Source organism: Lacerta agilis, chromosome 16 (assembly GCF_009819535.1).
Source record: "Lacerta agilis isolate rLacAgi1 chromosome 16, rLacAgi1.pri, whole genome shotgun sequence".
Taxonomy (NCBI): Eukaryota; Metazoa; Chordata; class Lepidosauria; order Squamata; family Lacertidae; genus Lacerta; species Lacerta agilis.
Window position 1 is genome coordinate 28479344 of NC_046327.1, and position 22919 is coordinate 28502262.

General features: G+C 42.9%; 1 protein-coding gene across 1 annotated transcript in view; it reads left to right on the top strand.

The window, feature by feature from the left end:
* The window catches only part of CASQ2 (calsequestrin 2), a 33123-nt gene extending 11286 nt beyond the window's left edge, over positions 1–21837 (top strand). The window contains exons 2-11 of the mRNA XM_033173549.1: positions 1064–1148; positions 5149–5249; positions 7122–7233; positions 8321–8394; positions 10312–10442; positions 12201–12246; positions 16311–16365; positions 17532–17632; positions 18310–18384; positions 21645–21837. Coding sequence (XP_033029440.1) covers positions 1064–1148; positions 5149–5249; positions 7122–7233; positions 8321–8394; positions 10312–10442; positions 12201–12246; positions 16311–16365; positions 17532–17632; positions 18310–18384; positions 21645–21809 — 945 coding nt within the window. The 3' untranslated portion in view covers positions 21810–21837. The remainder of the gene's footprint in view (positions 1–1063; positions 1149–5148; positions 5250–7121; positions 7234–8320; positions 8395–10311; positions 10443–12200; positions 12247–16310; positions 16366–17531; positions 17633–18309; positions 18385–21644) is intronic.
* Positions 21838–22919: the final 1082 nt, after the last annotated feature.

Below are 22919 nucleotides of genomic sequence, written 5' to 3' on the forward strand. Positions count from 1 at the left end.
CCTCCTTTGGACCCCTAGACCCAGGACTGGACTTGGACCTCGCTTCACGGACAAACCCCTGGGGCCAGCACACCATGACTAGTTGGTCAGGCCATTAAGAGTATATCAAAATTGAAAGGTTATGGAACCACTCCCTTGGATTGCCCTGTACTTAGAACTTCTACGTACCCTCCAACATTTCTCCAATGAAAATAGGGATGTCCTGTTGTTGTTGTTGTTGTTGTTGTTGTTGTTGTTATTATACCCCGCCCATCTGACCGGGTTGCCCCAGCCACTCTGGGTGGCTTCCAACATATATAAAAACATAATAAAACATTAAATATTAAAGAATTTTTCTATACAGGGCTGCCTTCAAATGCCTTCTAAAGGTTGTATACAGTGGTACCTCTGGTTACGTACTTAATTTGTTCCGGAGGTCCGTTCTTAACCTGAAACTGTTCTTAACCTGAAGCACCACTTTAGCTAATGGGACCTCCCGCTGCCGCTGCTCCGCCAGAGCACGATTTCTGTTCTTATCCTGAGGTAAAGTTCTTAACCTGAAGCGTTATTTCTGGGTTAGCGGAGTATGTAACCTGAAGTGTATGTAACCTGAAGCGCATGTAACCCGAGATACCACGGTAGTTCCTTATCTCCTTGGCTTGGGGTTCGTGTAACATACCCTCCAACATTTCTCCGATGGAAATGGGGACGTCCTAAGTAAAAGTGGAACATTCCGGAGCCAAATCAGAAACCAGGACGGTTTCTGTAACTCCGGGACTGTGCCTGGAAAATTGGGACACTTGGAGGGTCTTCTACCAGGAGCAGCCCATCCCGTTTCGCAACCTGATGCGAAACAGGGCTGCCCCCTGTTCCTCCCAGTGGTGGGGAAGACGAGTAGCAGTGCAGTGTGTAGGAAGCAGTGGGGCGGCTGGGGCGCCTCCTCTCGCATATCTGTGTCCTGAGGCAACTGCTGCACCTCGCTTAACGGGAAGGCCGGCTCTGTCTTCTGCTCCATCAAATGCTATCTGTGGGATACTGGCCTGAGGAAATTTGGACTGACAACCTTGTCTGTGTTTTCCTTCAGCTCGCTGCACAGGTCCTAGAAGAGAAAGGCATTGGTTTTGGATTAGTGGATTCCAAGAAAGATGCCAAACTTGCCAAAAAGCTGGGTAAGTGTGATCTATTTATAATGCTGAAGATAATCATGAGTGAATGTTGAGGGGATTCCAGTGTCACATATCCAGTGACCAAAGTCAAATTACTATTTGCAGAGCAGCCAATGTTCTGCTGGATTTTTACGCATTACCGCCAGGCTTCCCTTGCCAGGGCCCTGATCCAACAAGATGCACTGCAGCAGCCATCTGGCCTCAGGCTGGCTGCGATGAGGCCCTTGCCCAAATTTCACTCTAAAGCAGTTGATGAATTCAGTCTTTCATATGCAATTGTTCCAATGATACCAGCATGGACGAAACAGCCTTTGACAACAATGACATGGCTAAGCTGGAGCAAAGTTAAAGCTGCTGTACTTCTGTGGTAGTTTAAAAGGACTGTGTGGGTACTTAAAAATAGACATGGCACTCAAAGCTGAGAGCAGCCAATAGCAGGAATCAAAGCCTCAAGGTGGAACAGAAAGTGATGGAGAGGAGGCAAAAGACAGAGATTGTTGGACAGGCTTGGAGTAGGCCCTGTAAGAAACTATATTGATAAAGGACACTGTTTATATTACTTGGGAAGTTACCTCTTTGGTTACACAAACATAGAATCATAGAATTGTATTAATGGAATACACGCAGCTTGCAGATTTAACATATAGTATAAGAGAACAAGAAGAATACGTTTAAAGAAGACTGGAAAATGTTTACTGAATATATGGGTGAAAATTGTGTTTATTTAAAAACGCTGGTAGCATTAAGATAAATTCAACAGTGTAAATAAATTTTGATGGATGTAGCAATGGATTACTGAATGGTTTACCAGTACTTCATGTAAAATGTGCAGGGATCTATGGTATGCAAAATGAACCATGGAAAGAGAAGAAGGAAAGTCATTGATTTAAGTTTGTTTAAATGAATATTTTAAAATGTAAATTAGGATAATAATAATAATAATAATAATAATAATAATAATAATAATAATAATAATAATAGAATCATAGAGTTGGAAGGGACCCCGAGGGTCCTCTGATCAAACCCCCTGCAATGCAGGAAGTGCAACTAAATCATCCTTGACAGGTGGCCGTCCATCCTCTGCTTAAAAACCTCCAAGGAAGGAGAGTCCACCACCTTTCGAAGGAGTCCAAAGAAGGGAGAGATCAAGTCCCCAGCAGGGAGTAAAGCAGGCTGAGAGAAACATGGAGGCACTGACATCTCCAGGAGAACTGGATTGCCACACAAAGATCTTGGCACAGCGATGGAAGCAGAGGAAGAATTCAGTCTGTATACGGAGCTAACGGCGGCTGATTAAAAGGAGAAGATGAAGACAGAGGGCAGACTCCAATTAACTTGTTTTGTCAGTGCAAGGATTTACATGTGCGCAATGGAACACTCCACCGTACACCTCCAAATCTGTTCTGCGTTCCCCCCCTCAAAAAAACCCCTCCAGAGAAGATTTGAGGAGGGCACAGGGAGAGAAGAGGGGGGGAAGTTTCGTTGCACAAGTGGAAATCCTTGTGCTGATGGAACGAGATAGCTTCATACTGCCCAGAGATGTTTCATTGTCTAGCAAGAGGGAAAGGACCAGGAGGAACTGAGTGCAACACTCTGAAATATTTAAACAGTTAAAAGGAATATTTGCTGTATACTGTGACCCCGGAAAAAATGGAACTGTTAGAGGGTATGCTATCTGAATCTTTTCAGCTCCTGTCCCAAGACTGAGGGCTCATCCACACTTTTGTTTGTCTTGTGATTTCTTTTGCCGTACCTGGGGGCAAAAAAATTTTTGTCACCCCCCCCCAGAGGTCAGGTGGTACCCGGTGTGGAAAATTTTTTGTCACCCCCCCCATTGATTCCCCCCTGCAAAAATGGTTTTACGTTATTTCATATTTTCTTACAAAGGAATAATAACAAGTAGTAATTATAATAATAAACTTTTATTTATATCCCGCCCTCCCTGGCCAAAGTTGGGCTCAGGGTGGCTAACATCAGATACATAACATTGGTATAAAATCAAACAATAATTAAATTACCTCCTAAAAGCATCTCAAAATCAAATTAAAGTCTAATTAGATGGCTTTACACAGGGTTAGGGTTGGGAACAGTAAGTGCTCCACTGAACTGAAATTTCAGCCTTCACGACATAGGAAAACAGCCAAGTAAACAGCTATTTTGGTGGAGGAGGGTCAAGATATTAACCAATATGCATGAAATTTCATATATAGCAAATGGCCAACGTACCTTGATTTGCTGGAAAGAAGAGATAAAAAATTAGAACTAAAATCATACGAAAATTTAAAGAACACAGTAAAGGATTGGTTCACCTACTACCAACTCTTTGAGAGATATAAAGTTGATAGCAAAATAGGATTTGAAAAAGAACCTTCCAAATTTCATTTGGAAGTGTTAAATTCTAAAACAAAAACTCTATCAAAAGCATACAGGATATTGTTGGACTGGATGGTCATGGAGGAACAAATAAAAACCTCAATGACACACTGGGCACAAGACGTAGGTCAGAACATCATGTTAACTAGATGGGAAAATCTATGGAAGGTGAACTGGAGCTTCACAGCATGCAACTCAATCAGGGAAAACATGATTAAAATGTTTTATAGGTGGCATATCACCCCTTACAAACTTTCTAAAATGTACAGGAATGCAAGTAAAAAATGCTGGCGATGTGATGAAGTTGGGAACTGGTATCATCTATGGTGGGAATGCAAACAGATAGAGTCATTCTGGAGAGAGATCCACTTAGAAATAGAATTAATATGTAACATCAAATTTAAAATAACACCGGAAGCCTACCTTATAGGCATAACAACGCCTGATATTCCAAAGAGAGTACGAAGTTTTTTTTTATATGCCACAACTGCGGCTAAAATTTTAATAGGTACAAAATGGAAAAGTGCGACAGTGCCAAATATAAAAGACTGGATTAATAAAACGCTAGAATATGTAGAACTGGCATATCTTACAGAAAAAATTAAAGACAATCCAAAAGAAAAATTTATAAAAGAGTGGAACGATTTCATACAATATCTAAAGAAAAGATGTAACACCAATACAGTGGTTATTATGGAATAGCCTCTGCCGTACTACAAAATGGAAAAAAAGAAAAAGGAAAAGGAAACAGAAGTTAAAGACAACATCAAAAGAACAACATTCGGGCTGAGTCACAAAAATACATATATTGAAAGTATATTTAATATTAAATTTAATGAAGAGATAAAATGGGAAGCCCTAGGAAGGAACTATGAATATTTTTAGCCTTACTGAAGCAATCAGGAGGCTAGAATAAGATAGTATTTTTAAAGAATTCATTTAATAAAATTATCCGGACTAGTATTACATGAAATTATATCTATTTATGTGGGTATGTTTTTTGTGTATTTGTATTACGTGATTGTATGTATTTGTATACGTGTATGTGTATGTATATGTAAATTTGTAATTTGTTTAATAATAAAAAAAGAAAAAGAAAAAAAGAAATTTCATATATAGCTTTATAATCCCTAGTATAGTAAGATAAGACCTTTGGAGCAGGCTTTTTTTTTTTTTTTTTTTAAAGTTTTTTATGAACCGCCCTAGTAGGGCAGTAATTGTTCCTTGACAATTTGTCACTCCCTCAATTATGGAACATGGGGTGGACCGTCCCCTACGCCCCCCCTTGCTACGCCCCTGGCAGCAGGACAAAATTTTTTTTTAGAAATCACAGGACAAATAGGAGAAATTGTGGAACAAATGGCAGTGTGGATGAGCCCCGACTGTTCTATTTCAGATGCAGATATTGCTGACACCACCTCCAGCCAAGGAAGACTGTTCACTTTCCAGAATGGTCTCCAGCTAACATTACACAGCAGATTCTTAATAGGCCTAGTGTGACCATTTTAGCAGTCTCTTTTTCTACATAATCCGGTTTTACAGCTCTAAAATCACAGGGCTGGAAGGAACCTCACCAGCCCATTTAGTCTAACTGCAAAGTCGTTGCTCTCTCTGTATGCCCTTTCTCTAGGTTTGGATGAAGAAGGGAGCCTGTACATCTTTAAGGAGGATCACATCATCGAGTTTGATGGGCAAATGGCTGCAGACGTCTTGGTTGAATTCCTCCTAGATGTAAGTGCAAACAAAACCAGAACTGGCCCAATAAATTCTCTCACATTCATAGTAGAAATAATGTTTTGGTGTTAGTGCTCTGGGCAACTTTTATTATGTGATACCTTATTCATGGTCTCCGGGCAAATGTAATATTATAAGCCATAAATTGTGAATGGAAACACACTTTGTCTAAAGGACTGTTCTCAATGCTATCTCCTTTTTTCTCCAATACTGTTCAAGTGGAAATTTTGAACTCTTGTTTTGTTCCAAGCTTGTTAAGATAACCAATGACCACTACCCAAGACTGCAATCCTATGCACATTTAATTGGGAGTAAACTTCATTTACCGTATATACCCGAGTATAAGCCGACCCGAATATAAACCGAGGCACCTAATTTTCCTACAAAAACCTAGGAAAGCTTATTGACTCGAGTATAAGCCGGTTCACCTTTGCCGCTGTGGAGGAGGAGGAGGAACGAGCAGCCTGAAAGCAGCCCTTTGGGCTGCTCCTTCCTCTTCCTCCTTTGCCAAGTTTGCATTTATGCGAGCAGTTCAGGAATGGAACAAGCTGCCTGGGGAAAGTAAAGAACCGCCGTTCTTGTACGCTTCTTAAGGAATGGTTAACTGGGGAGAGCGGGTGGCGGCACAAGCGGAGAGAAAGGGCTTCTTTCTCGCTGCCCCCACCGCCCGCCTCACTCAAGTATAAACCGAGGGCAGCATTTTCAGCACAAAAAATGTGCTGAAAAACTAGGCTTATACTCAAGTATATACAGTATATATCATGGGACTTATTTTTGCAAAATTGTGCATTAGATTGGACTGCTTGCACACAAATTGTAACGCTAGAAAGTTAGCCCACACAGGGTTACTCCTGAGTAAACTTGTTTAGGATTATGATGCAGTAATACCTGTTATTTCTGACATGTTCCCTAAATGCTGACTCTGAAGATTTTAATATGCAGACAATGCCACTATGTGTGCGTTGAATCAGTTCTTGTAGAGCCACATCCCCAGTACCTAGTTTGTATACAGCAATCTTCCCCAGTATGTTTTGGACTATAACTCTCACCACTCCAAGCCAGCATAACTGGCCAGACAGATGGGCATTATAGTCAAAAATATCTGGCCGGTACTGAATACTATGGAGCCGAGTGAATAATCCCAGATGGCATATAGAGAAATAGTCCCGCTTGATGAGACACTTTGGACTCAGCTACATTAGTAAAAAAAGCAAAAACAGCATTTTGAATGCATTATAAACATGCAACACCAGGTGGTGCTGGAGACTTCTTCTTTTAATCCAGATAAGGAAGAACGGGGCACTCAAATGCCAGCGGCGGCCGCCACTTGGTTTTCCCGGTTGGGGACAACCTCCACAGCCCCGCACCGTTACCCATTCACCCGAGCCTCCCTTTTACAAGGGAAGCCCGGGAATGGGGCGACGCAAAGGGGCCCGCCGGAGAGCCCAGACCGCTTCTCCTGGCCCCCGGGACAACCACCCCCAGCCACTGGCAATGGCGCCCTCGCCGGAAGTATGTTACGCTTTATCCTAATTTGATGAGATTTGGTCCAGTGGTTACGGAGCAAGGTGGTGTCATGCGCGCACGCAATGGGAACATTTTTATATATATAGATGCATCTCTGGGTTATTTGTGGGGCATTTTGAATGCATTATAAACATGCAACACCAGGTGGTGCTGGAGAGCACAAAAAATCTATGTTATTTTCCATAGTGTTTTTTCCCTTTTGTTATAATGATTTAATTTCTGACTTATTTATAGTGCGTTTCCCCCCCTGTTTGTAGATCCACCCTTTGTTTCATATCAGGCAGTAAGCACCCCATTTACATTGCTAATGTTGTTCTTGACCAAATTCTTTCTTCATGGCAGCTGATGGAAGACCCAGTGGAGATCATCAGCAGCAAATTGGAGCTGCAGGCCTTTGACCACATGGAAGAAGAGACCAAACTCATTGGCTACTTCAAAGGAGAAGACTCAGAACGTGGGTTTGATTGGGGGATTCTTAGGTCTGGGCAGATTCTGAAGTGGGCTAAAAAGGTCAACGTTTCTCATCCACATTCTGTAGCAAGAGAGACAGACTTGCTTAAGGGAGCTCTGTCCGCCTTGCTTACCGAATTGATCTTGTGATGCAATTCCCGTGTTCTGTTCAGCATGTTAGTGGAAAACCGAAAGAGATCACGGAATGTGTGCAGTGGAGATGGAATGCAAGGGGGTGGGGTGGTGCCCTTGCTCCCGTCATCAGCACATCCAAAAGTCTGAGCAGATCCTAAGCATGTAGGCTTACACAAAGAAGGAAAGTTTATCATCCCAGTTTCTCATCCCCTCCTGCCTCCACAGACTCCTGCATCCCCCAAGAAGACACCCAAGAAGGATGGGGTCCTTCTGAACAATGTGGGATGGAGTGCAGGGCAGGGGCTGTCCTTACATGAACTTCCTTAACCATTCTTAGGATCCAAGTTTGATTTGGGGTGATTAGATTCCCCTCCCCCCGGTATAAGTAGCCCTGTGTTGTTTGGGAGAGCGTCTCTCACCCTCTTGAGGCATTTAACTTTTCAGTTCAAGCCACAGCTAGGTTGCCACCTCCATGAACCTCTCCTAACTACATAACATTGTCACTTTCCCATTCACTGCAAAAGCTAGGGATAAAAAAGCATGTGAGCTCTTGCAAATCCACAACATGGATTCCTTAAACTTTGGAGTTGGATGCATGTCATTTTCAAACGAGAATAATATAGACAAATAAACCTCATTTTTAAAGGTTCTCTGTGCTTTAAAAAAGTGATATTTTAACTCATGACCCGTTTCATATTATGAGAATAGCTTGATTTCACGTTTTCCCCTCTTTCCCACTTATTCTTTGAGGAAAGAGGGTCTCCGCAACGGCAGAATCAGGCAAGGCTGCATAGCACAGCAGCAGCAAGGGTGGAAATGCAGTGTTGGTTTCTAGGCGGATTACCGTGGGAGCTACTTTTGACCCAGCTTTCAGAAGCCGGTGCCAGTGCATGTGTTAATCTTCATTTAAGACGACCAAATGTGAAATAATCTCCTCCTTCCTTTCTGCTTCTCAGATTACAAAGCATTTGAGGAGGCAGCGGAACACTTCCAGCCTTACGTCAAGTTCTTTGCCACCTTTGACAAAGGGGTAAGCAGCTGGAACCCCGCAAATTCCACACAAGAGCTCTTAGGAAGGATTGCAACAATGGCTAAATCTGGTGGTGGTTAAATATGAGTCATGCAATACTCCCATGGCAAGGGAGTTTGCCAGTTGTTCACTGCGTGGCTTGCAAGAACTACTGTACAGGGTCCTAGGTGTTGGTGCAAGTGTGTGTGTGTGTGTGTGTAAAGGAAAATTCTTAAATGCCAAGATTCAATTTTGGGGCAAGTACTCTTTGGAGAGACAACCTTAGCAGCGGTTTAAAGTCACAAAATATGCAGCAAAGTAATGTGTGGAAACATAGGCTGTTAGACCTTTTAAATATCCCCTACCAAGTGAATTCTAGAATGTCCCCTTCAAAAGTTTCTTTTCAAAGTTTCCCGTTTAGTAAACTTAAAAATGGTTTACTTACAAACTCTCCAAAGGTCAGAGTCATGTGCTTTTCCATACATCAGTTAGAAAAGTTGCAGAGGCAGTAGCACTTTGCTTAGTTACAAAGTGGTGAAAGTTCCTAAATTATTGGTATAGGAACTCAAGAATGGCTTATGAGAGCCGTGTGGTTGAGCTGATGTGTTATCAAAATTGTTTTGTGAATTACCACTGCTGAGAATGTAATTATCATTATTTGTAGTTTTCAAAAATTAAACTCCCTCTGGCCTTACTTTTTACAATCTCGCACCCAATCGTATATCTGTGTACCTGCAACTCAGGATAACACTTCATTCATCTGATGAATTGGGGTGTGGTCCACAATTTTTCTTGCCATTTATATTGGGACTTGATACTCAAACCTCGATGACTTGGAATGAAATTCAAAGGAAGATGAGGAGAGTATTCAATTTCTTTTACATTTTTCTTAGCTTGATTCTTTTTTATTTACAGTGTTTCATAGTTGCTAAGGGTCTTATGTATTTCTTTATTCATGTGAAGTGAAATAATCATTCACTCCTACAATCTGCCCACATGTAACAACCTCCTTGCCATCTGAGTTCCCACTTTTCTTAGCTCTCGCATTTTTTGAAGTCAGGTGGGTGGTGACCAGTGAAATTGTATTTTTGTTCTGGCATCTTGACTGTGGGATACTGTCCCTAAGGAGGCTCACTCAGTGCTGCCAATCCTGATATCTGTTCCGCACCAGATAAACACTTTTTTGCCTGATGCTTTTAATGCTAACTCGTTTTAGATCTTTTTCTAGCAACCGTGGATGTTCTTGCTTTAACTTATTAATGTTGTTATTTATGTTGTTAACTGCAAGCCGCTTAAAATATTTGGACTACCGTGTTTCTCCTAAAATAAGACACCGTCTTATATTTTTTTTCGCTCAACAAAACACAGTATGGCTTATTTTCAGGGGATGTCTTATTTTAACCGCATCGCATCGGTACGCTGCATAGCCATGCCTCTCCAGGCTGTTTTAATGGGAGGTACCACCTCACTATGGCTTATTTTCGGGGTATGGCTTATTTTTGGGGAACGGCTTATATTTCGCAAATGCATAGAAATCCTGCTATGGCTTATTTTATGGCTATGGCTTATTTTAGGAGAAACAGGGTAGATGTAAATTATCATAATACATTATTGTATAGGCATATAGAAAACTCTGCATGTGGGATTAAAGAACAAACAAATGATAACTGCCATTCAACCTTGCTAGATTCAATTTTGCTTTGTCAGTTTTCAGAAGAACATTGCTGATTCTGATGAAAGCAGTGTTTTTGTCGCTATGAAAGTACGTACAGTAGTGCTGTATTTCTTTGTTGCGGTATTTTAACTTTCCACATACTTACATGTTGAATAATTCTATCATTCAGAAAGTATTTGGTGTGAGCTGCCGATATATTAGAGAGAAATGTTTTTCAGCAAAAGAAATGCCCATAATTTACCAGTGTCTTTGATTGTTTATAGGTTGCAAAGAAGCTGGGCCTGAAGCTAAATGAGGTGGATTTCTATGAGTCTTTTATGGATGAACCGGTCCATGTCCCTGACAAGCCATATACAGAAGAAGAACTGGTTGATTTTGTGAATGAGCACAGAAGGTATCAATCATGGAACTCAGAATAGTACCCCTTGTCCTATAGGGCCAGGGCATCCCAGTTGCAGTGCAGACTAGGGTTATTGTCCCTGGACAAATTCCATCCCCGGAATGTCCCCAGATTTCATCTAATGTCCCCGGGAAATGCAGCAGCAGCAGTCTCTCAACAGCCCAGAGCAGTTGGCTCTGGCTGGCTTCAGGAGTTGCTTGGAAGTCCCCATATGACGGGGGGTGCAGGGGCTCTAAGATGCAGCTTCTGGGCTGCCTCCACCTTCCCTGACCCCAGCAACTAAGCTGTGAAGGGAGGCTGCCTATCAGAGCTTGCATGCAAGCAGGAGGGTGCAGGGATCTCTCAAGCAAAGGGAAGCCTCCCTTCCCAGCTGACGGATCCCTGCCCCCTCCTGCTTCCATGCAAGTAGGAATGGGATTGGGGCTGCTCCAATGGGAAGGGAGGCATCGCGCTGCCTGAGTCTCGCCACCGCTCTTGGACCTCCTTCCATGCCTGACCCACTGCACACCGCTTCCCCACCACCACCACCAAAGAACCAACTCAGGGGCTGCCCAGGCTACTGTGGAGCAATCAGGGCTCAATGACTGTGCAACAATTTAAAGCAAGCAGAGGCAAACTCCAGATGTTTTGGGACTACAACTCCCATCATCCCTAGCTGAATATTTACAAACAAACTGTAATCGGATAAGAACATTGGCAGGATTGTTGTAATAACCTGCAGTTTTATAAGAGTATACATTTAAAGCAGATGAATAAATGATTAAGTTAATTTGGAATATGCAGAAAATATTTTTTAAAAAATTAAGGAACCGCAGAAAGAAGGGGAAGGGAGTCAAGTTTTGAAATATTAAAATGATTGTAAAATTGTTGAAATTTATAAAATTGAAAATCATAAATAAAAATTAAAAAAGAAAAAGATACATCATATGTTGAGCCCAGATAGGGTCTATTCTTCCTTGACCCCGCATTGTTGCTGTTTGTGTTAATGGAAATTGCTGGTGCTCCTGTATGGTTTGGAATCAGACTTACTGTATTTTTCACTCCATAGGGCGCACCTCGTTTTTAGAGGAGGAAACAAGGAAAAAATTTTTTTCTGGTTTTCCTCCTCTAAAATCCCTGTTTTTTTGAGGATCAGCTAAAAGTTTTGCAGCTTTTTTTGCAAAGGGGGAAAAGCAAAGCTCCTTTTGCAAAGGGGGAAAAGCAAAGAGGAAAAGCCCCATTTTTATGGAGTTCAACTCACATTTCTGCAGCTTAGAAAGGAAAGGGAGCCTTTTCTACAGTTTCCAGACTGATAATCTAATCAGCCAGTCACACGTCGCTGGGGAAACAAACAACCTCCCTCTGCAGCACATTCAACAATGGAGGGCGGGGCTGAATGGGAGCCGGGACTCTTATCTCTCTCCCGATCTCTTGCTGCTCAGCAGGGTCCTTTCAACACCCCCTTTTCTCTTTGTAAAATAAAAAGCATTATCCTCTTTTGGCCGCTGGGCAGTTCAGCTCCAGGGACCACCATTCGCTCCATAAGACGCACAGATATTTCCCCTTACTTTTTAGGAGGAAAAAAGTGCGTCTTGTGGAGCGAAAAATACAGTACTGCAGTTGTAAAAAAGATGGACCACTGTGTCAATCGGCTTTACACCTGCCAGTGGAAGATCCTGTCTTCTGAGTCTGCTTTTGTTACACAGAATCTTACAATCATAATCACCACACAGATTTACCCATAAAACTGAGGTCTCTATTCTTTCTTTTCAGAGCCACACTGCGCAAACTGCGCCCAGAAGATATGTTTGAGACCTGGGTAAGTGAAACATATTGGGAGCATTGGGAGCTGTAGGGATGGGGATATTTTCGTGAGAATGTATCCAGGCTAGCTGCATTGTCAAGCACGCCTGTAAATACGACTCAAGAGGCAAAGTACAGGCGAAACTCGAAAAATTAGAATATCGTGGAAAAGTCCATTTATGTAAGCAATTGTTTTCATTAGCTACTGGAGTTTAATATATGAGATAGACTCATGACATGCAAAGCGAGATATGTCAAGCCTTTGCTTGTTATAACTGTGATGATTATGGCGTACAGCTGATGAAAACCCCAAAGTTGAGATTGTTAATTTGGGGTTCTCATCAGCTGTACGCCATAATCATCACAATTATAACAAATAAAGGCTTGACATATCTCGCTTTGCATGTCATGAGTCTATCTCATATATTAGTTTCACCTTTTAAGTTGAATTGCTGAAAGAAATGAACCTTTCCATGATATTCTACTTTTTCGAATTTCACCTGTATATGGTAAAATTGTTATACTTGCTACAACCAAATCCAAGGCTTCTGGGAAGGTAGATTTTGTCCTAAGGAAGAATCACAGCCCTCCTGGGCATGTTAACAGCTGCAAACCGCAGCCATGCAGCAAAGGACTGGGAAGAAATGACCCCCCCCACCCCACTTGCTACTTGAAGCTTGCGTATGTGAACCTGGCACTCGTGTAGCTCTGCTATCCAGCATTCACCAGGGAGGCACTCTCAAGGACCTCCCCCCAAGTCAAAGGCAGTATTGATCAAAATAATTTACACAAATATAAGGGAAATTTGCCATATGTATATATGGCAAAATCATAAGCAAAATGCATGCATTACAGGGGAAGCGGGTGGCGCTGTGGGTTAAACCACAGCGCCTAGGGCTTGCTGATCAGAAGGTTGGCGGTTTGAATCCCTGCAATGGGGTGAGCTACCCTTGCTCGGTCCCAGCTACTGCCAACCTAGCAGTTCAAAAGCCCGTCAAAAGTGCAAAGAGATAAATAGGGACCGTTCCGGCGGGAAGGTAAACAGCGTTTCCGTGCGCTGCTCTGGTTCGCCAGAAGCGGCTTTGTCATGCTGACCACATGACCCGGAAGCTGTACGCCGGCTCCCTCAGCCAGTAATGTGAGATGAGCGCCGCAACCCCAGAGTCGGACACGACTAGACCTAATGGTCAGGGATCCCTTTACAGGGGTGCCCAAACTTTTTTCAAAGAGTGATGAAGTGAACATGCATGAGGCCCGATGAAAGTTGTTCAGCTTTTTTTAGGATTGAAGTTGTTGAGCTTTTGGGATTTTACCCCCCAGGAAATAAACTGCCCCCCAAAACGGACTTTGGACATGCCTGCATTAGGAGAAATGCACATCAAAATGAATACAGATTTTTGCGATGACTTCAAAAAAATAATACTAATTCTAAACTGATGCAGAGATAGGGTGAACCGAAATCAAGGTTGGGGAAAAAAATTAGAAGCACAGAGAAACCGAAATGGACAGATCCATCCATTGGTAGTTGAATGGCAGCCTATGTTCTCTAACACACTGGCACCGCGAGATGCTAGGAAAATGAAGCGTGGGTTTCTTCCACTGCATCAGAGATGAGCCTTTGCCACTTGTTTAATGAGTTATCGACTCTGGAATTGTGTTTGTGCTAAGACAGTTTGAATTGTCTTGTGGGGTAAGGGGGGGGGGGGTTGGAAGAAAAGAAACACACAAACCACACATTACAGTGGACTGTTTTTGCTCTCATTTCAGTAGTAAATCTGCTCCAAACATCTCTAAAGCCTCGTTCTTACAACTCCCCCACCTTCCCCCAGAGATGTTTTCCACTTATTCTTTTAGCTCTTCATTTTATGGGGGTTCTGTAACTGGTGGGCTCAGAGGGGAAAGAAATTAGCATTTAGATGGATTTTTTTCCTCTTGCATTAATACCAATTGAAATTGAAAGCTGGGATTGGTGGAAGACAAGGAACATGAGGGTTTTCCATGGTATAATTCCAAGATGACATTCATAGCAGGTGCACAATAAACAACCTGACTGCCAACTCAGATGGCCTTTGCCAATATAATTTTCATTGTGCCCAGATACCCAAGGCCTTGCTGCCAACCTTGTGGCTTTTAGGAAGAAAACCATCCCAGATTTTTTTTAAAAAATGCTAACCTTTCTCAATTCTCTGTTCCTCTTATTAGATTTTACAGACACCCATTGCCAGAATCCTTTTGTTCCTCTCTCCCATTCTTATGCCCCAACTGTCCCCTTCAATTCTCACTTTTGGACAACACCAGAAAGAACCTTCTGTGATTGTTTGGTTGCTTTGTTTCTCATGAATTGGTCTATTGCTTTGCCGGACAAGCTTTATGGGCGATCGAGACCTGTACGAAACCACTTGAATGGTCCTTAATGACTTGGAGTCTCTCTACAATCTTTGAAATGTTATACCCATCAGAATTTTGTAGAAAGGTGGGAGCCCTCTGAATCTTGTAAGAATTCACCGTACAAAGTTACAGGAGAACCATGCAACGATGCCTCCTATGTTGGCATTTCCATCTTGCCGTATAAAGTTGAATGCATAAAGGGAGTGCATATACAGAAGGCTTCTTTTGTTCTTCAAATAATTGAAAACCCCGATAGTGCAGAACCCTGATGGTGTGGAAGCCCAACATTTGTGTTCAGCCATACACATTTAGTTCCTTTTATGTGGAGCTATTAGGGTTGGGCAGAGTGATTTGCTGATATTCACTATCTGGTGTGTTCTTGCTTGCCATTCAAACATTCACAGAAGAAGACTGTAGTTTTCAGTTGGGAGTTTTCGATTGCTGGGATTTGGGCAGGGCCACAGGAGAGAGCTGGTGAATTGACTAAATACAATGCTTAGTCAACGGTTGTTCAGGTGCAGTTCAGATACATGTCTTAGATAGAATCTATGTACGCCCCAAGTCTTCTGCTTGAGTTGTTGTAAATAAGTGGCTTGCCATATGAGTTCTGGGACACTTTATCCCTCTGCAAGAAAAATAACTTTTGGGGGAAGAGCCTTATGGACCATGGAACCTGCCGCTGAATCACAGGAATAATAATAATAATAATAATAATAATAATAATAATAATAATAATAATAATAATAATAATAATTTATTACTTATACCCCACCCATCCAGCCATGCTTCCCCAGCCACTCTGGGCAGCTTCCAACAGAATTAAAAAACGCAATAAATCATCAAACATTAAAACTTCCCTAAACAGGGCTGCCTTCATATGTCTTCTAAAAGTCAGGTAGTTATTTATTACCTTGACATCTGGTGGGAGGGTTCTACTGCCGAGAAAGCCCTCTGCCTGGTTCCCTGTAACCTCACTTCTCACACGGAGGGAACCACCAGAACGCCCTCAGAGCTGGACCTCAGTGTCCGGGCAGAACAATGGGGGTGGAGACGCTCCTTTAGGTATGCTGGGCGGAGGCCATTTAGGTCTTTAAAAGTCAGCACCAACACTTTGAATTGTGCTCGGAAACGTACTGGGAGCCAATGTAGGTCTTTCAGGACCAATGTTATATGTTCTCGGCGGCCACTCCCATTCACCAGTCTAGCTTCCACATTCTGGATTACCGTAGTTGTAATTTCCAGGTCACCTTCAAAGGTAGCCCCACGTAGAGCGTATTGCAGTAGTCCAAGTGGGAGATAACCAGAGCATGCACCACTCTGGCGAGACAGTCTACAATGAAGACTGGAATTCATTGGAAGGAAGTCATTACTGACTGCTGTTGGACCCAAACAAGGACGACATTCTGTTGGTAGAAGCCATGAGTATAAAATGTGGAACTAGCATATTGAGGCAAGTCATTTAGAGCCCTTTCCAGTGCATCTCCATCTTGTGTCTGCTCATTTATTTTCAGATCCCCACTGAATTTTGCCTAATGTTTTTATGTTGATTCTGTTCATATTTATCTTTCTATTAATTTCCGGAAACACTTCTTGACATTCTCTGCTTGATCAATCTTCAGATCCATCTCCCTATGCCCAGCACACTCTCGTCACTAACTTTCAACTCACCAATCCCATCTTTCTTGTCCACAGGAGGATGACCTCGATGGGATTCACATTGTGGCATTTGCTGAAGAAGATGACCCAGGTAAGGGATCTTTCTTTGTCCACCTTTCTGGGGCTCAGAGATCAATGGAAATTACAACATATCCCTTCCTACGTGCAAGAACACAAGAGAGCAAATCATGGAATAAAACTGTTTGCTTGGATATCTCTAACCCTCCTACGTCTGTAGGATTCAAACTTGGTCAGTGATACTTTTCTACTCACCCTGGGGACAAAGCGAAGGCAGCAGTAGTTTGCTCCCTGATGCTTTGGGTGTGTTTGAACTGTACAAATGTGAAGTAATTTACTGTTGACATTAATGCAAGAACAAGCTACTGCTGTTTGAAAGAATTGTTGTGAACACACCTTTCCTTTATGTGAGAGTGTGTAAATCTGTCGGAGACTACAGTTCTTGTATTTCATGGCTACAAACACTGCAAACATGTTGCTTCCATTCAATATTTTTTTAATTTAATTTTTTTTTTTTAAGATAACAGCTTTTCCTAAGTTGCAAAACTACCTCAGGGATTTGGGGGAAGTGGGCCTGTGATATCACAGGCACCAGCTAATCTGCAATGTGTACAGTCAACTACTGCTGCTCACCCAGGAACCATTTCCAACATGGCTTTGTTGCTCCAGTAATGTTTTGTTTACATGCCATTTATGTCATGAGGCGGGTTCTTAATGCAGAGGGGAAGATGGGCAAAGAGATGAAGAGATTGCCGGGCTACTTCCCATGTACAGAACAGAAAGGACAGTTGAACGGCAATGAGAAAATGCAGAGGGCCAATATTTTTTATTTATTCTCTTCTGCCACTGGCAGGGTTGCTTGGAACATCCTGTTCTCACCCTGATGGCGACAAGGGTGATAGCTTAGTGCAGGCACAGCCAACAGGTAGATCGTGATCTACCGGTAGATCGCTGGACATCTGTGGTAGATCACTGGTAGATCACTGGATCCCCTCAAAGAAGCTCAACAACTTTGACTCCCCTAAAAAAGCTCTACAACTTTGACCTGAACCTCTAAAAAACGGGCTTTCCTCCCTAAAAAAAAGCTCAACAACCTGAACTCCCCCAAAATGGGGTAGATCATTGCCTGTTTTTAACTCTGTGAGTAGATCGCAGCCTCTTGGGAGTTGGCCACCCCTGGTTTAGTGGATTCTTCTGACATCTATGCATGAGAGAAACTTAAACAGTGTTTCATTTCAGATGGCTTTGAATTCCTGGAAATTGTCAAGCAGGTTGCTAAAGACAACACCGACAACCCTGAATTGAGCATTGTGTGGATTGACCCAGACGACTTTCCTCTGGTGAGTACGATGGCCTGGCATTATTGTCATTTTGTCGTATTTTTTCCAGCGCTCCAGATAGATTCATAGGCACTCTCCTATCTAATTCTACGATGGCAAATCTCCTAGAGATGAACTCTGGCATGGAAAGTACCGTTCTGTCAGCTGTACTTGGCTCAAATTAACCCTTACCTTCAGGAATGTTTTGGTGGAGACAAAGGAAGAAGAATAAGAAGAGTTTGGATTTGATATCCCGCTTTATCACTACCCTAAGGAGTCTCAAAGCTGCTAACATTCTCATTTCTCTTCCTCCCTCACAACAAACACTCCATGAGATGAGTGAGACTGAGAGGCTTCAAAAAAGTGTGACTAGCTCAAGGTCACCCAGCAGCTGCATGTGGAGGAGCGGAGACGCGAACCCGGTTCCCCAGTTTACGAGACTCCCGTTCTTAACCACTACACCAAACTGGCACACTGGAAAGAGAAAGAAAATATGGAACGAGAAATGGAGAACAACAGCCCAAGTCTTACAAAAGCAGCACACACATGTGGACGGCTACCTCACTTCTTTCCCTCTTGTTTCCCACTTGTCATGCCTCATTATTTATTTGGGTGAACTTGGATTTGTGCACCACTTAATAAATCACCATTATTTGTTTTGAAATCTTCAATGCTTCCCTTTTCTTTTGCTCCTACAGCTCATTGTGTACTGGGAAAAGACCTTCAAGATCGACCTATTCAAGCCACAGATTGGTGTGGTCAATGTCACAGACGTGAGTATCAGCAAGTTCACGTACCTGGTAGCTTTAGGTTCAAGGAAGAGACAAACTGACATAGGGCCTATCCAAAGTCCAAAAACTGGATTTCTTCGTTTGGCACACCCATACCCTTCTCTTCTTCCAGGTATCCCACTGCAGTATACTTCTAGGAAGTCCTCTGCCAAATTAAGTCTTGCTTATTTCAGAGACAGAACTATAGTTGCGTGCTGAGGATTATCATATACCGTACATATTCGGACTCAGGAGTGGTGTGCCACTTATGGTTGGGGTGGTGCCAACCCTGATCCATCATAGATAGCTTGGAAGTCAGTTCAGTAGCAAGTGGGAGGGGGGGGGGAAGACTGCATATTCCCAGTTATGGCATCTTTCCTTTGATTCATGAAGTAAATAAAGTGGTACAAAAATTCAGATACAGTCGTACCTCAGCTCCCAAACGCCTAGGGAGTCCAACATTTCGGCTCCTGAACCATCGAAAACCGGAAGTGAGTGTTCTGATTTTCAAACGTTCTTTCAGAAGCCGAATGTCCAATGGGGTTTCCGATTGGCTGCAGGAGCTTCCTGCAGCCAATCAGAAGCAGTGCTTTGGAAGTCAAACGTTTTGGAAGCCGAACTTCAGAATAAGTTAGACAAGATTCTTGCCTTGCGTAATTGATTCTAAGAGCTAAATTTGAGCTTTGAAATCTCTTAAAGAACATAAATAAAACTGGATGAATATTGTAAAATATTCTGTATTGCAGTCAGCCTCTGCCCATTAGAGAAGCTCTAGCAGTGAGATTAGCAAGCTGCCCATAGGTGGTCCCCCGGTTCTTTGGGTGGAAGACATGAGGGAGGCACAGAAAACTCAGTGCTCTCGTGAGTATGCATGCAGTCTGAAGAGGAGCAGCCCAGAAAAAGCGTTATCCGCTTGATTCTGTCAATTGCTCTTAATTTGAAAAGCAAACATTTATTTCAGCAATTTGGCACAGAGCACTGTTCTGTCATGAGTGAGATATCTTGTTCGAACTATTATAACTGATTGTAGGAGCCACCAAACTAGAGAGGGCAGTCTTGTATCTGTTTGCAAATCGTGTTCTTACACCTGATAAATTTTTACAAGCGTTTTATTTCCCCAACCATCTTCTACACTTCATACTGGAGGCCGTCTGCTCCCAAATCCAGATACAACGATAAACTGATTCCATATGGCACCTACATTTATACTTATACCTCTTTATCGTTTCTCTCCTTTTTTATTCCATGTTTCCCATACTCTTTCTATTACTAATTTATTCATAACAGGCCCTTCACGCTAAGGTCCCAGAGCGGGTGACAGCATTAGAAACTATATTAAAACAACTTACAACCCTTCTCTTGGTGATAGTGGTTTTTATGGGGAGTCATTGGTGGCGCCTCATAGAATTATAGAATTGGAAGGGACCCCCCCAGCAATGCTAAAATCTCAACTAATGTAGAAAAGAACTTGCCAACTGTCAGTTTTTTAAAACAGTCCATCCTGTTCTGGAATGCTGAGGGAGTGACTCAGATGCACTCCTGTTTACAAAGAAATAAAAAAAAATCTGGGATGTAGCTTGGTTTGAAAATTATGGTTTTTTGTTTTTTTTTACCGGAGCCAACTTTGTCTGGCAGTTAAACACTTCATGAGGTGTTAAAAATAATGAGGTAAAGTGTGGGTTGCTTGAAATCTTGTCTGTGGAGGGAATTGAGACAAAAGTGAACTTTTTCTTGTCTGGTTTGTTTGTGGATTTAGATTTCAAAAGGGTAGCTCAGGGATCTAGATGGTTGGGGGGGTGCTTGCAGAGATGAGATCTAGATGGTGGGGGGGGCGCTTGCAGAGATGAGAAGCAGCACATAGGAAGATCTGAAGAGCTCTAGCCTGGTGCAGGAGGAAAAAGCTAGGGCTGCTAGCAGACAGAAGCGCCGAAGAACTCCCCACTGAAATAATCTTACTTAACAGAATTTGAGGAAATGAAAAAGAGTTTTAGATAGGACTAGGTGGATGTATTTATCATGTTTTATTTCCATTGCCCTTTGGGGAATGTTTTATGTGCATAAAAGGTAAAGGTAAAGTTAAGTCCAGTCGCGAACGACTCTGGGGTTGTGGCGCTCATCTCGCTTTACTGGCCAAGGGAGCCAGCATTTGTCCACAGGGAGTTTTTCCGGGTCGTGTGGCCAGCATGACTAAGCCGCTTCTGGCGAAACCAGAGCAGCGCACGGAGACGCCGTTTACCTTCCCGCTGGAGCGGTACCTATTTATCTACTTGCATTTTGATGTGCTTTCAAACTGCTAGGTTGGCAGGAGCTGGGGCCGAGCAACAGGAGCTCACCCCGTCGTGGGGATTCGAATCGCCGACCTTCCGATCGGCAAGCCCTAGGCTCAGTGGTTTAGACCACAACACCACCCATGTCCCATTTTATGGGCATATAACCATGCTGAAACTCTTCCCCCACCCCCGCTAAGAAGAACCTTCTTATTTTTAAGTAAACTTTTGAACTTGGGTCATCAAGTCTTGTGGTCTCTTTACCACGCTTAAATGCCAATCTGTGAAGGTGTTCTTGAGGAGGTCCAGCAGACCATAGATTGTTTAGTGGAGGCTGTCAGGTGGGTTAAACGAAGAATTTCCACTTGGTGACAGTGGGAAAGTCTCGGGGAGGGGAGAGCAAATGAGTGTGGTGAGGTGCTCACATGGGCAGGGGCATGGCTGGGGTCCTGTGACAACTACAAAAAGGAACGTGGCGCGGAAGGAAATTCAACTTGGTTTCTATTCATTGTAACTTTCTATGTATTTTGATTGTTCCATGCACATCGCAGACGGTTGATTCTGCAAATACTTATCATAGCAAAAGTCCAGTGAGGATGAACTGGGCTTACTTCAGAACAGTTTAAGGGCCAGTTCTTAGAACAAAAGCAGTGCAAGGGGGAGGAGTCATAGAATCATTGAACTGTAGAGTTGGAAGGGACCCCAAGGGTCATCTAGTCCAACCCCCTGCAATGCAGGAATCTCAGCTAAAGCATCTATGACAGGTGGCCAAAAGGAAAGTTGAACTCTGACTGCTTACCCTCCCCACAGCCTCCTTTAAGCTCTTTTCTCCCTCAGCTGAGGAGAAAACACCTAAAGGGATTGAAGGGTGGTACACCTCTCATTATACACATAATTGAGCAGATCAGGATTTGAATGTTTATTTTGGCCCAATCTCCTGCTATTTTACATGAAGCAAATCTTCCATTTTTCTTTCTATACTGCATTTTGTTTTAGGCTGATAGTGTCTGGATGGATATCAGAGATGATGATGACCTCCCCACAGCTGAGGAATTGGAAGATTGGATAGAGGATGTGCTTTCTGGGAAGATAAACACTGAAGATGATGATGTTGATGAAGATGATGATGATGAAGATGACGATGACGATGACGACGACTAGGTTATGGCACTTTGAAAGCATCCGGACATTATATGCCTCAAGATGTTATGCCTCCCAGTGTTCTCCCTTAAAGGGAAGGACATTTGTATTTAGGACTTCCAAAGTCTGTTTCTAAGGGTCACTGAAGGCTTGCTGCCTTGTTTTCTTTCCTTTGTACCCACCTCCAACATATTTCCTATTCTAACTTCCAAAAGCTGTTTCCCAAGCATAAGACAATAAAAAGGTGACTGCATGGCATTTTTGCTCTCTGCAAATCTCTCTGTTTATTGGTAATAGCAGCAGCAGGGGGGGAAAGCATGGAATTATCCCAGTGGCATGAAGGATAATTCTTTACAAGGGGCTGAGAGCTTCTTGGATTATTGCAAAAGGATCTTAATGTTTTGGGTTGAGCTTTGCCCAACTTGTATTTTTAAAACAAGCTCTCAGGGTGAAGCCCAAGGAGAATAATCAAGCAGACCATAAGATACCTCTTTAAGAAACCACCGCTATGGCCCCTTTAGGTAAAGGTACCCCTGACCATTAGGTCCAGTCGCGGACGACTCTGGGGTTGCGGCGCTCATCTCGCTCTATAGGCCGAGGGAGCCGGCATTTGTCCGCAGACAGCTTCCGGATCATGTGGCCAGCATGACTAAGCTGCTTCTGGTGAACCAGAGCAGCGCACGGAAACACTGTTTACCTTCCCGCCAGAGCGGTACCTATTTATCTACTTGCACTTTGATGTGCTTTCGAACTGCTAGGTGGGCAGGAGCTGGGACCGAACAACGGGAGCTCACCCCGTTGTGGGGATTCGAATCGCCAACCTTCTGATCAGCAAGCCCTAGGCTCAGTGGTTTAGACCACAGCACCACCCGCGTCTTTACTTCATTGTAATTCTCCTGATTAGAATGATCGGGCTAGTTACTCTGTATTGCTAGCATTATCAGTTCTGCAGTTATCTGTATTGTTAGCTGTACAGAGCCAACTACAGATTAAAACGAAGCTCCAAAAAGTTTAAAAGCAACTTTGTCTACTAACTAAGCATAAAATGGGTTTAAGTAAGTGAAGAACAAATAAGAGACACATAGGGAGGGGATAAATTAGCTGTGCTTAGATGCAAAGGGAACCGCTACG